This window comes from Ursus maritimus, unplaced genomic scaffold, assembly GCF_017311325.1.
Source record: "Ursus maritimus isolate PB19 unplaced genomic scaffold, ASM1731132v1 scaffold_7, whole genome shotgun sequence".
Lineage (NCBI taxonomy): Eukaryota > Metazoa > Chordata > Mammalia > Carnivora > Ursidae > Ursus > Ursus maritimus.
Genome location: NW_024426885.1, coordinates 82,583,832 through 82,598,466, shown reverse-complemented (window position 1 = coordinate 82,598,466; position 14,635 = coordinate 82,583,832). Strand labels below are relative to the sequence as shown.

The window sequence follows — 14,635 nt, the reverse complement described above, 5'->3', positions numbered from 1 at the left end:
TCAGACCCATGCTTCGGAATTAGGAGATGAGTCTCTTTCACATGAAGTCTGGGTGCTTACAAGGGGCTCCTTCTGCGCTGGGCCCTGGTGTCGGTGAGTCTACTCAAGGGTACCTTAAGAGCTTTTCTTTCCTTAGTTCACCAGGGCGCCATAGGTCTTGTGGGCGGGAGCCCCATTGGTCTTAAAAGCCAAATGTTTTGGGGGGCTCATTTCTCAGGTACTGGTATTAATAGTTGGGGTGCCCAGTGTAGGGTACAAATCCCTTTGCTCCTCAGGAAGAAACTCTGGGTTTTGAGTATTCTTCCAGTGGTGGGGAATCATACCTGGAGTGGGGTTTATGGAGAGACTGCTCAGCCTTTCCTGCCTGCTACCATGTGCTTTCTGTCTCATTTGCAGACAAGTAGGGGTCGGTCCACCAATTTTTAGGTTTTTTCAAAGGAAATTATTCCACACGTAGCTATAGATGTGGCGTAGCCATGGGGGGACGTGAGTTCGGGATCCTCCTATGTCACCATCTTGAACTGGAATCCCAAACTTTATTCTCACTTGTTCATGTAACAGAGAACATTCTATATGAGCATTCAAGGGATAAAGTAGCTTGGCTTATTATGGTGTGTTCATTCTTTTTAATATTTTTTAAAATTTATTTATTTGAGAAAGCAGGAGCAGGGAAGGAGAAGCAGGCTCCCCACTGAGCAGGGAGCCCAACGCAGGGCTCGATTCCACGACCCTGGGATCATGACCTGAGCTGAAGGCAGACGCTCAACTGACTGAGCCACCCAGGCGCCCCATGGCTTGTTCATCTTTTAACTTCTTATTACTCCTAGTTTACATGGCATTTTTATATAAATTAATCATTTCTGAAATATATGTTAATAAAAATTTTGTTATGATTTTAGATCTACAGAAAAGTTGCAAAGAAAAAGTAAAGGTCTCCATGTAAGATTCACCCAGCTCTCCCTAACATTGACATTTTATGTAATTTTGACACATACATCACAAGCAAGAAATAGAAATAGAATCTTCTCATCTAAATTACAGACTCTGTACTGACTTTACCAGTTTTTCCACGAATGTCCTTTTTCTGTTCCAGGAACCAGTCCAAGCTACCACATCGAATTTAATGAAATCTATTTTGAAGAAGCTTGTGTTAGCATCATATTTACTGACTGTTATTAATACTGTGAATACAAGCTCATCATTAGCTTCATGCTTATTTTGGACTGCCTTTTAGATTACCGTCTTGCTTACTGCTTTTTGAGTCAGATTTTTGCTAACCATAGAGAATTTTTTAAGAGGGAGATCCAAAACCAGTGAAATCAAGGTAATCATCCATAGGATTCCATGCCAGCTTTAGTAAAGGGGGAAGAATTAGAATTGCTTGAATAAGAGGACATTATATTGTCTAAGTTCCTGAAGTAAGAACACAGAATCATTGGTGAGAAAAGAGAAAGTTTTAGTTGTCATTGCCAGAAGTTCAGTCTGAAGGTAAGACCAGCCCACCCTCTGGCAGTCAGTGAAAGTTTTATATGATGCAGGCACCGAGGAGATGGGAGAAATAAGAATGTTCCACAGTAGGGGAGGCACATGCTCAATCCAGATTAGTCATCATTTCCCAGAAGTGCACAGCCTGGGCTTGAGCAGGTCCTAGAAAGTAATGTAAGTTCTCTACGTTTCAGCTTTAGAAGGAAAAATGGGTAGGTTGGCCTTAGGTCTGCAGCTCCGTCACCTCGGGGTTGCAAAAGCAACTCTTGGTCACCTAGAGTTTGCAGAAGATCTGAGTCCTTTGTCATATAATAGTTTAACCTTTGGTTAAAATAGTAAATACTACATGAAGAAAATTTGTCCTGACTTGAGGAAAAATCAAGCTTATTTTCTTTGAAATGGCACTTAATTTACTTTTATTTTTAAATATTTGTTTACTGAAGTAATCCCTACACCCAAGGTGGGGCTCGAACTAATGATCCTGAGGTCAAGAGTCACACCCCCCCCCAGCCCCCCCCCCCCCCCCCGACTGATCCAGCCAGGTGCCCCTGACATGGCATTTTCCTGTTCACGCTGTGGCCCCTGTACTTTGCACCCTTGCAGGTGTTTGCGCCATGAAGCACTGTGCAGACACTTGACGTGAGCCCCCATGGAATCCTGAAGATCCATTGCTTTGAAACCAGAGTTGTAGGAGCCAGACAGGACTGAAGTATGCAGTCAAGTCCCTGTAGCCTGGTCCCTTGTATGGCCTCCATGTATTAAGCTGGAAGTGAAAATCGCCTGACTTCTCCTCCCCGCTTTCTCTCACACTTATTCTGTGGGCCATTTCTTTACCACTCTTTGAACGGATCTTGTGTGCTGGCCACTCTCAGATAAATAAAACTCCTTCAGTCTCCTTGTCACAGGAAGAGTCCCACTCCGTCATAGCCCAGTAGCACACTCAGCTCTTATCCCACTTGAAATCTCCCCTCGCCGTTGGGCTGGAAATGCCTCTGATGTGAGTGAGGGTGGGGGGCCAGGCGTATGATCTGCGCTTCTCTTCTGTCTCCCCACAGGATTCTTTTCTTCTTCCTTCTTCCCCTCCTTCCGCTCAGCCTCTGGCATCCACAGGGTTGGATTGGAACTGTGCAAGAGGAAGACGTGAGGGCCGGGTGGTGGTGAGGGTGGAGAAGGTCTTTCTTCCTGTGGGTCATGTGTAATTCAGGACTGCACAGCGGAGCTGGGTCTGGGGGCATATTGTGTTCTTTCTCGGATAAGTGGGCTTGGCCCGCTGACTGCTGCTAGCACCTGGAAATGCCTCTTTTCCCACCGAGACCCTGTGCATCCCGTGGCATCTGTCTACCCACCTTGGAATCACATCACCCTTTCAATCAGTGTTGCTGGGCAAGATCCCACCATCTTGGTGGAAGTGTTGCTTCCTCCTTAGGAGCCTATATGAGAAACACGTACCTTTTTTTGCCACTCTGTGTCTTTCACACTTTCTAATACCCAGCTTCAGGACAGATGCCAAGCACTCCGCCCTGGAAGGCTCCTTGCTCACTTGGTGCAAAGGATGCAGTGTCTCTCCTCTTCTGTCACAGCAGGGGTGGAAGGTGGAGATGCCCAGCACGTGGCGAGCTCTCCAAAGTCTCTCACTTTTCGCTTTCATCCCATTTATGTCCTTAAGGTGGAAAGATCTATTTAGTCTACCCCTTTGCACATACTGAGTCTAGCACCTTGCTTTTGAAATATGGAGGTACCTGGCACTTACTATCTTTTACTGTCAGCTTTAGGAGAAAAGAGAAGCTGAGAACAGGACACAGTTCCAATTCAATATCTTGTCAGTATTTGCACCATGGTCATCTCTTCTGGTCACTTGTTCCTACAGTAAATGTGTTTTAATGTTCTCTCAAATTTATACTCCTTATGAGTCATTTGTCAAAAGGAACAAATGAATTGGAAGTTAAGAACCATGTTGTATATATATTTTTCTTTTTTTAATAAAATCCCTGTTATTTATTTCCCTGGTCAGTGTAAGTGTGTTTGCAAAACTTAGTGGTTGTAGAATTTTTCCTTGGGAAATAAAAATAGAGGCGGTCTCTGTTCAAGCATCCTGCCTGCGACAACGCGTCCTCTCTGCTGGCACGTAAAGATCACTTCTGAAGTGTGAGCTAAGGGAGCAAAGTTAGGTTCCAATTACCCTGGATTCTGGGTTCGTGAAGTTAATGACTGAGTAATAATCTTTTTAAAATCTCAGTGGTTGTAAGATTGGTAAAACAGCTGTACACTCAAGAAATCGTTGAAGAGGACTTTTTCCTTGACATGAGTGCTTTGTCCAGGTTACTATTTAGCAATAAGAAGTAATTGCCTCTTATCTTAAGCGTAGTCTCAGATCCTACACCAGGTGGTAACTACTGATTGAATTGACTTATAACCAAAACAACTGTATCCTACCATCTTCCTCTAAATAAAAGAAACTAAAAACCAGACATACATGAAGTAATTCACCATTCTTTTTTTGTCACTGTTTTATTATGCATACAGAAAGAGAACATGAAAATCCTTGAGAAACTGTTTTTAGAATTTGTTATATGTAAACACTAAGTTAATTTTGTCCCTGATTATTAGTGTAAGGTTTATTTTGGCAGTTAAGTTATTGAGAATGACTGCTGTCTGTCTGTTTCTGGTGCAGGGTCCTTGCACTGGGAATCAGCAGAGCTTGGCCCATAGCAGGCTGTGGGATGCGGTTGTGGGCTTTCTTCATGTATTTGCCCACATGCAGATGAAGCTGTCTCAGGTAAATGGCCTTCTTCCACCCTAAGTGACAAATTCTATAAACATTGGCAAATTCAACATGCTACCTTTGTTTGAATATGATCTTTCTTAAATCACTTCTTTATACATCTTTTACTCTCTACATATTTTTTAAAGGTTTTATTTACTTTAGAGAGAGAGAGAGTGGCAGGGGACGAGCAGAGGGAGAGGGAGAGAGAGAATCATAAGCAGACTCCATGTTGAGCGCAGAGCCCAATGTGGGGCTTGATCTCATGACCCTAAGTTCACGACCTCAGCCAAAATCAAGAATCAGATGCTTGACTAACTGAGCCACCCAGATGCCTTTCTTTTACTCTATATATTTTTTAAAAATTTTAATGAAAGAATTTAATACAGGCTAAGAATAGATGGGAGCCATTATTGAAATTTGAGAACAAAGGATATTAAGGAATTGAATACAATGGAGAAATAACACAGTGTAGTCCTCAAACACTGTACATTTTACAATCCTTCATAGACCCACCTCTTGGTGATTGTTCACTGGAATTTTCCTTCTTCCCCCAGGTAATTGAAAAAGGATTTGTAATCGGCAAATCCCTTGTTAGAAACAGTTTTCTTACTGAGTCATAAATGAGCAGCTGTTCTCAATAGATGGCATTCACTCATTAACAGGACATTTAACTTTGTGAAAGTCAAAGAAAAAATATGTAGGGATCAGCACATAAAGAACAAATTTACAGAAAAGAGTAAATAAGCCCCTTTGATGTGGTGAACTTTGATGATGGTCCTGAGATCTGACATACCTGTCAGGGCGTGTGTGTTCGCCAGGTGTCAGGTAGAGGAAAGAATGCTGGATTTAGGGCCAGACCATTGCCACTCCTGTCCAGTGTTTTCACTCACGTGTCCTGACAGTATGCATGTGGCAGCTCCCTTTCCTCCGGTGAAGTGAGGACACGTGCACCTGCACGCCCCCCCTCCCCCCGCCCTCACACCAGTGGCCTACAAGCCGGAGCATATTGTCAGAGATCAACAACCCAGGGCATTGGTTACAGTGGTGAGGACAAGTTTTAATCAGTAATAGATATCACAGTAGGGAAAAGAGTCCAGCATGAACAGAGCTCCACTATGATTTGTACAGAGCTGACTGGGTGTTTTAAAGGGAGAATGAGGAAACAGGCAGGGGGCCGGCAGCGGCAGGAAGGGAGAAATCACAAAGGGTTGGCCGGTATAGATACGATTAGGCCAGCTGTGTCCGCAGGCTGGCAATTTTTGAAGTTTACCTCCTACCCTCACACAGAGACTGGGAGATGAGACCGGTCCCCAGGTGTCAGCAGGCAGAAACAGGACAATTATTTTATGTTATGTTATGTTATGTTATGTTAATTTTTTAAGCAGCCTTGAGTTTTCCCAGGCAGTCCCTCTAAGGTGGGCTAGGATCATCCTAGGAATGCAGCCTTGAGCTGGTAGAAACTATATTAGTCTTTTGTTCAAGTCTTTATAGCCCAAGATTAAACCCTAGTTGAAAAGAGGACTCAAAAGAACCTGGCTTGAGTTTTGTCAACATCTAGTTATTGGTAACTTCCACCAAATAAGGAAATAACATGTTTCTTCCATCTAATCACTAATGACATTTTAGTAAGTAAAGAAAACCAACATGAACCAAATTTATACACTTACAAGAGAGTTCTCATTCTGGTGTAGTTCCACTGTTTTATTCACGTCTGGTGCTACCCAGCAGTTGTTCAGTTTGTAGACCTAGCCACGGGAACACTATTTAGAAAGAAAGTCTCATTCTTCCAGCCATAGAGAAATTTAGCCTTATGTGTAGCAAAATCTAAATGAACAAAATGATACCTTGTATATTTTTTTTAAAAGAAACAAAGCATAGTTTCAAAGAAAAAGAAAATTTGATGATTCATAATGTTGAAATGTTGATGTAAGTACATTTTGTGTTTCTAGATACTGAATTTAAGCAGTGATGTTTGGACACAACATATCTTTGTAAACAAATTTTTTTCATGGTGAAAAATCAAAGGCAAACACAAACAAACAAAAAACCCAGAAAATCTTAACCAGAGAAATATCAGGGAGTTTAACAAAATTGGTAAATAAGATACATTAGACATTGTTTCTATATTTTGGGGTATATTTTTGTTAAGTTTATATAAAATAAACTTGTCATATCACTGTTATACCTATTTTTTCAGAATAAGTTTTATAAAATGTATAGCATTTTTGTGTAATAAGTTAGGAAGAAGGAAAAACAAGGACAGTCTTCAAGTAAAAGAAAGGTGTCAGGTGTATGGAGGGACCTGAGTCTTGTGTGGTGCTGCTTTCATCCTTGTGTTAGACTTGTTCATTGTCCTCAGACATACTTTAATAAAATGAGGTAGAATCAGTAATAAATACTAATTCTGAAGTGTATCTCTTTGCAGTAAGCTTATACTTTATTGCATGGCCTTTCTTTTGTTCTCTAATTCTGGAAAGTCTTTACAATTGGTAAACCAGTACTCTTTGTGAAAATAAGTGTGTTGTTCTTGCTACATAATCTTCTCATATTATCTCAAATGCAATATATATGCTACGTATTAAATGACATATATTATGTATTATGTATGTATGTATTATATGTTAATGTAACATATGTTAATATTTTCAGGATTCCAGTCAAATTGAGCTATTAAAAGAATTAATGGATCTTCAGAAGGATATGGTGGTCATGCTGCTGTCCATGTTAGAAGGTAGTTTCGATTTATATTTTCAAGTTCCCATTATTCTTTTATTTCAAGGATTAATAGGTGCTTGCTTATGAAGTCAGCATGCCACAGAGGATAAAATATCAACCCTGAGATGTGACAGATACCTTGGATTTATCGCCAACTTTATTACTGTTTTCTCAAAGTTATCTTTTTTAAAGGAGATATCCTGTATATCTCAGTTTATATAGCGATGGGATGAAACCCATAGTAATGTATAGCGACACTTTTCATCTCATAGTGATGGCCTAAAGAACACGCTCTCCAGACACGTAGTATATGAAGATTTTATTTGTTAGTCTCTTTGTGATCAGTGGGGACTACAGGCATTTGGATAAACTCCAACTGTGTAAACCACTGCCATGAGCTGGGTGCACTGTGACTCCCAAGGGTTATTCACGTCCTGCAGGAGAAGGAGAACAGAGGGCATCACACCCCACAGTGGCCTCGGGTGGCAATCTCGGGTTTCCACCACGTGCCTCCCTCAGCTCTCATTCTCTCTCTTTTCTCTTTCCAACTTGTCTTTCTCTGCTACTGCATTTCTCTTCCGTGTCAGGCAGTAATAAGCATGGTGGTCAAGAGCTTGGGTTTGAATCTCCACTTTCCCACTTCCTAGCAGTGCGACCCTTGCACTAGTTCCTTCTCTGTTTCCTCCTCCGCGAAATGGAAGTAATGACAGAGGGAATGTGAGAAGTCAGTGAAATCACGGGAATACGACCAAAGCTACTAAAAACTGTTTGCTCTCCATACCTATACTTTTTTCTTGAAGCCCTCCGAATTTTTCTCTGGTTCTTAGTCTGCCATGCTTTGCATAACTGCACTTCGATTAATGAAGGCAGGAGGCGTGCCTTGTGCTAGGACTTCAAATATGCCACATTTGCAGAAACCCTGAGGTGGCAGCCACTGTATACCTTCTGAGCACAGGACCCTTTACCATGACCTCAAATCAAATTTTAGTCTAGATAATAGTAACCACAAGTAGAAAAACAGCAGGAGCAGCAGTGAGTGCACCTGTGACAACGTAAATTCACCCGCTATCATGTATTGGCTCCTCATTTAATCCTCATGCCAGGATTAAGAGTTTGATAGTATCATTACCGCTGTTTTGCAAAAGGGGAAACTGAGGCACCGAAATCTAACCAGGTTGCTCAACTAGTAGATGGTGGAGCCTGGATGCAAACCCAGCAGTGTGGCTCCTGAGCCTGCACTCTTAACTGTGGTGTTTACCGCAGCACAGGCGGACTCCAGCAGACCTCACCACGGGTCTTTGTACTGTTTCTGTCTTTATGTTGCACTGCACATTCTGTTCAAGGAATAAAAGCGTCTGTGACTCTATAATTTAGGATAATATCTAATTTTCTCAAGCCTATCAGCGATCTTTCATTTTCTGACAATAAATATTCTGGACCATGAAGAAACGTAGGGAGAGGGCTTTACATTGTAAATCAGAAAGAGCATATAATTTGCTTTCAGAGAATCTGTTGGAAGTCCTGGCATTCCCCCCTCACTAATCCTGTCACAACGGGCATATTGATTTAGTCTTGCTACACTTCATTTTCTTCCATAGTCAAATCAGAATTAATAAAAAGTACCTGCCTTACAGACCTAGAAACATTAAATCAGGTATTGTCTACAAGTAGTGATTTTTCAATCCTAAAAAGCTGTCCAAATGCTCCTTTTTATTAACATGAAACTGAACTTCAGTTTCTGGCTTTAGGATATAAATGTTTACACTGTTTTCTCTATCCGAGAACATGTCGCTTTCTTGATCAATTTGAGGGAAAAACAAACAAACAAAAAAAACCCTTTTGTTCAAATATTGTTGTACTCGTGTTAGTCTAACCTCCTTGCAAGTATGGTTTTGCATGTGTTTATGTAATTCTTCCTTTAAACTGGAGTTTACAAATCACTATCCATCTTTTCCTGAGACTTCATGCAGTGGAAGATAAACAAGGAGCTATCCTTGGTTCAGATGTCAAGTAAGATTTATATTGTCATTTTTTTCTGTAGATACTAGTTTTACCAAAAATGTTTCCTTGAACACATGCAATTCTTTACCACCAGGTAATGTTGTTAATGGAACCATTGGCAAACAGATGGTCGATATGCTCGTGGAATCTTCCAACAATGTGGAGATGATTCTCAAGTTTTTTGACATGTTCTTAAAACTAAAGGATTTGACATCCTCTGACACGTTTAAGGAATACGATCCCGATGGCAAGGGAGTAATTTCCAAGAGGGACTTCCATAAAGCGATGGAAAGCCATAAGCACTACACACAGTCGGAAACCGAGTTTCTTCTGTCCTGTGCAGAGACCGATGAAAATGAGACCCTCGACTATGAGGAGTTTGTCAAACGGTTCCATGAGCCCGCAAAGGACATCGGCTTCAACGTCGCCGTTCTCCTGACCAACCTGTCTGAACACATGCCCAATGACACGCGACTGCAGACTTTCCTGGAGTTGGCAGAGAGCGTGCTGAATTACTTCCAGCCCTTTCTGGGCCGCATCGAGATCATGGGCAGTGCCAAACGCATCGAGAGGGTTTATTTCGAAATCAGTGAGTCCAGCCGCACCCAGTGGGAGAAGCCCCAGGTCAAGGAGTCCAAACGGCAGTTCATATTTGACGTGGTCAATGAAGGGGGAGAAAAGGAGAAGATGGAGCTTTTCGTCAACTTCTGTGAGGACACCATATTTGAAATGCAGCTGGCGGCACAGATCTCAGAGTCGGATCTGAATGAAAGGTCAGCGAATAAGGACGAAAGTGAGAAGGAGAAGCCCGAAGAGCAGGGACCCAGGATGGGTTTCTTTTCCATTCTGACGGTCAAGTCGGCCCTGCTGGCTCTCAGGTACAATATCTTGACCCTCATGCGGATGCTAAGCCTGAAGAGCCTGAAGAAACAGATGAAGAAGGTGAAGAAGATGACCGTGAAGGATATGGTCACAGCCGCCTTTTCATCCTACTGGAGTATATTCCTGAGCCTCCTGCATTTCGTGGCCAGCGTTTCCAGAGGCTTTTTCCGCATTGTTTGCAGCCTGCTGCTGGGGGGCAGCCTGGTAGAAGGAGCAAAAAAGATCAGAGTGGCAGAGCTCTTAGCCAACATGCCGGACCCCACTCAGGATGAGGTGAGGGGGGACGGCGAGGAGGGGGACAGGAAGCCCATGGAAGCCGCCCTGCCCTCGGAAGACCTGACGGACCTAAAGGAACTGACAGAGGAAAGCGACCTTCTTTCGGACATATTTGGCTTGGATCTAAAGAGAGAAGGAGGACAGTACAAACTCATTCCTCATAACCCAAACGCTGGCCTCAGTGACCTCATGAGCAACCCGGTCCCCATTCCTGACGTGCAAGAAAAATTCCAGGTAATGGACTCTAAGTCACCGTAGCCTTCTGGACTTCAGGTGGGCATGCTAAATGAACTTTGCACCCGTTCTTGGGCTGGTGTCAGAGTGGTATTAAATACGTGACTTGAAGTAATCTTAAACCGTTAAGGTATAAGCTCGAGTCCCCACCCTAATGACAGCAGTCAGCTGAGCCATCATCCCATCCACACATAGTTTATGAGTCTTTACTACGGGCCTAACGCCACTGGCTATCATAGCGCATTCAAGGAAATATAAGATGTGACCACTGCTTTCAAATTGCCTTAAAGAGTTTGTTAGAAAGATATAACTAACACTCATGGAAAAGCAAGGAAATTAGGAAGGGCTCAGCAGTGTAGACACTAGACTGTAGAGGTCACCTACGTTGAGAAAGCGGCGATATCATTATGGTTGGGTGTAGTTTGGTGAAGCTTAAAGGGTGAGTAACGTTTGAGTAGGTGGAGAGGTAAAGAAGGTACTTCTGAAGTACGAAAAGAAACTGAGAAGGAGCCCAGGGGGTCTGTACTTATTGCTGGCATGGGAGGGACGAGTGGAGAAGAAGGGCGAGAGTTTAGACCAGCAGAGTGAAGGGCGTGTGTGACAGGCGGGTATCATCTGTAGGTTATGACTTGGCTCGTGGCCACAGAGTTCCGTCAACTAACTCAAAGGTGAAGTGTAATCCTGCTTTTCTTTCTTCTCCCCCTTGGTTCATTGAAGGAACAGAAGGCGAAAGAGGACGAAAAGGAGGAAAAAGAAGAAAACAAATCTGAACCAGAAAAGGCCGAGTATGTGTCGTTTCTGTATACTTCCCTTTGTTTCAGTTAGTCTCCGTTACTTGCACTCTCCCTCCCTTCTGGGAACGTGATGGACAGTCTCGTGCTACACGATGAAATCCGCCGTCCCAGAGGAGAGGCTCTCGGGGGAGGACCCCTCAGGCTGCCACGCCAGCCCTTCCTCCTTTTTCCAGGAGGATTCTGTTTGTGGACGACTCCAGCGATTTCCGTGTAGTGCGTCCACAAGGGCATGGACTGCTTCCGTTCTGCCCCTAAAACCCTGCAGATACTTCTGTCCTCGTAAGCCAGGGAGGAGACGAGTATTCTGAACACCACTGCATAGAATTCTTGCAGTGACGTCCCTCAGAGCGTGGCCCCACAGCCACATGCATAAAAATGGCCTGGCAAATTTGTTAAAAACAAAGATCCATCACTGGGCCCCAGCGCAGGGCTCCCTGATTCAGCAGGTCTGGTGTGGGACCCAGAAACCTTCATTTCCCCCCTCCCGCCCCCCACGCTCCTGCTGCTTCGGAGCAGTAAGAAATAAAGAGCTGAATGCGAAGTAATAAAAATGGATCACTTCCTCATAACCCCGGCTTTCTGTTAATCATTGAAACCTACATCTTTCCCCCAGTTTACATAGTTTCATATCCACACTTTTAAAAATCAGTGGAGTCAAATTTGCAGTGCCTGTAGGAGCCTCCATGCTTCCATAGCACTTTTATTTTTTTCCTCATTGTTATTTTCTTTGGCTATTCTCTACAGTTGGCGCTATTTATAGGTCCTGCACGGTTGTAAAAATGGCCACGTTAATGACTGTTGTAGTGAAATGTAACAGCGTGACAGTCATTTCAGAGACAATTCTTTCATGTTAAAAATAATGTTAGATAGACCTCACACAGGTTAAGTGTGGCTTATGTATATGTGACTACCCATAAAGATGGTTTCATGAAGGATTGGGATTTTTGCATCCAGAAGAGTTGTAGGTGTCAAATTTTGGTGTTTCTAATTCCATAATTGTCTGCAGAATGAGTATCTTGACATGCTTGATACACACAAACAACCAGATGCATATGCCTCTGATTTTAAGTCCTAATGGCTGGTCAGTGTTAAAACTGAAACATTAAAATCATAATTTAAAGATAAGGTTGTTGGAAAGTCACAGCAAAAAATAAAAGTGTCTTCATGGGTGTTCTCTTTTTCTTAAATGTGTTTATGGCAGAATTGGAAGGGAATGCACCCCATACAGCTGTAAAGACACTTCAAGCCTGTAAAATGTCCTTTAGATTTGAACTTCACAGGATTGTCCATCTACGGGAAGCAAGAAATCCTCACCCTCATTCTAGAATTCTGAATATGATAATGTACTAGTTTTCAACAAGGATACTGTGATTTACATATTTGTTCATGTGTATAATTTGGCACAAACCTGTTCACCTCTCTAGTTTCTGGATGGCTTGTATTTCATTCATTTGTGTTCGTAGGGGAGAAGATGGAGAAAAAGAAGAAAAAGCCAAAGAAGATAAGGGTAAACAGAAGTTGAGGCAGCTCCACACGCACAGATACGGAGAGCCCGAAGTTCCCGAGTCAGCGTTCTGGAAGAAGATCATAGCGTATCAACAGAAACTTCTAGTAAGATGTTTTAGAGTGAATATCGTTATTGATATATTGTGAGACCACAATAATTCAGGCCCAGTAAATATTCATGGACCTTTCCTTGGGTGGCAGTCAGGGGACCAAGTCAGTCCTACAAGTGTGTTTTATTTGCTCACCTGAGTATGTTCATCTTTTATCATAAATGCCTTTGGTCCACTGCTCCCTGTCATCAAACCAGAACCTCCACACACACCCACATTACGTGAAGCCATCTGGTTTAGGGACCGCCAGCACAGTATAACCAGTGTCTTCCCACAGACACTTTAGGGCAGATTAATAGATATACTCTGCAGGACACTGGGTGAGGCTCCGTGGTGCAGGAAAGCCAAACACGACGTTGAGGGTACAGGTGATTCATATTGATGTTCCAGAACTGGGTTCATCAGTTTTTCTAGGACATCACCTTTTTATTAAAAGCCCAGTTACCAAAACATTAATGTAGTGAGCCAACTTCCTATTGATAATAAGAAGGTCTATTCAAAATTATTCTTTAAACAGAAACAAGGAAAAGAAGGGAATGAAAAGAGAGAAGACAGTTCTTTATGTAGTGTCCTATATATTTTGCAGAAATGCTCCCCAAATTAATAAAATGCATATTTGTATTTGAAAAACCAAGAAAGGAGGTCTAGTTCTCTGTTCAAAGTCATACAAGATGGAATTCATAAACATTTTGGTTGAAAGGCCTTTTATTATAACATGTACACTTTTTTAAAGCAGGAAAATATTGGGAGACAAATGTGTAGAATAAACCTACAAGAGGTGCTACTGATAATGTCAGCCCTAGAAACCAAGGCCAGCATTCCTCATAATAATACCGTTTGAAAGACAAAATCATGTTTAATGTTTTACAGCCTTTGCAAAATCAAAAATAGACAAGAAACTCAGTATATTATATTCCCTTCATTATATTCCCTTCATCTATAAGGGAAGTGGATTGTCCTCAGTAATTCAATAATCTAACTGCTTATGTAGAAATAAATATTACACATTCTTATATAATTTATGCAAACATATTTTAATTAATAGTTTCAACTATGTCTTCTTAAACTGTCTTGTATTTTCCCCATGTTGTTTAGCACAAAGTATCCCAAACGTAAACATTTTGTAGATACCTCTGGATAATCTCTGATTTGCTGGGTTGTGATAGTTGCCATGGCGGCAGGGGCAGCATGGATGGTAGGGCATGAGGTTGAATGGGCTCCCCAATAACCCGCCATAGCCCCCGTGGGTTCCTGAAGACTGCGTTTAACTATAGTCGTGCAAAGCAAGTCCGTGAGGTCTGTCTTCCATCATCTGCCTCAGGGTCACGTGTTCTCTCTTTTCCTGCTTCTCTTTCCAATATGAGTTTTTCTGCCCACCGTTTTGCCTACACAAGACTAATCATGGCCACATCAGGCTACTGCAGGCCCCTTGTCCCTCAAGTCTTTGTGACCTGCCAGCTCAGATAACCAAGGTTATTAACTCAGCCTCCATGACCCAGATCCAGCCTTCCACAAGGAGAACCAATGTGACTAGGCTGTGGTAGGCTGCTTTGGTCCATAAGCCATGGCGGTAAAGGCAGGGTCCTGTGTGCGAGATGCTGCCACCCAAATGGAGTGTGTACATGGAGACAGATAATGGGGTACGTTACGTTGTCCTCTTGATATGACCTATCATGCTCAAGCCCTGGCACGTCCCCTTAGATACCTCATAGACCTCTCCCCCTTCATAGTAAAGCAGATACTTGATATTTCCCATCTCCTTTTTCCTTAAACCTACTTCTCCTCTAGGTGTTTTTTCCAGCCCATTAATGGCACCATTTACGGAGTTGCTCTGACCCCAAATCCAGAAGTTACCATCTCTGAGTCCT

At 42.5% G+C, this 14,635-nt stretch overlaps 1 protein-coding gene across 1 annotated transcript in view; it reads left to right on the top strand.

The window, feature by feature from the left end:
• RYR2 (ryanodine receptor 2) overlaps positions 1–14,635 on the top strand; it is a 528,108-nt gene that overhangs the window by 480,873 nt on the left and 32,600 nt on the right. The window contains exons 89-93 of the mRNA XM_008689669.1: positions 4,157–4,261; positions 6,899–6,980; positions 9,060–10,357; positions 11,075–11,142; positions 12,615–12,762. Of these exons, the coding sequence (XP_008687891.1) occupies positions 4,157–4,261; positions 6,899–6,980; positions 9,060–10,357; positions 11,075–11,142; positions 12,615–12,762 (1,701 nt within the window). The remainder of the gene's footprint in view (positions 1–4,156; positions 4,262–6,898; positions 6,981–9,059; positions 10,358–11,074; positions 11,143–12,614; positions 12,763–14,635) is intronic.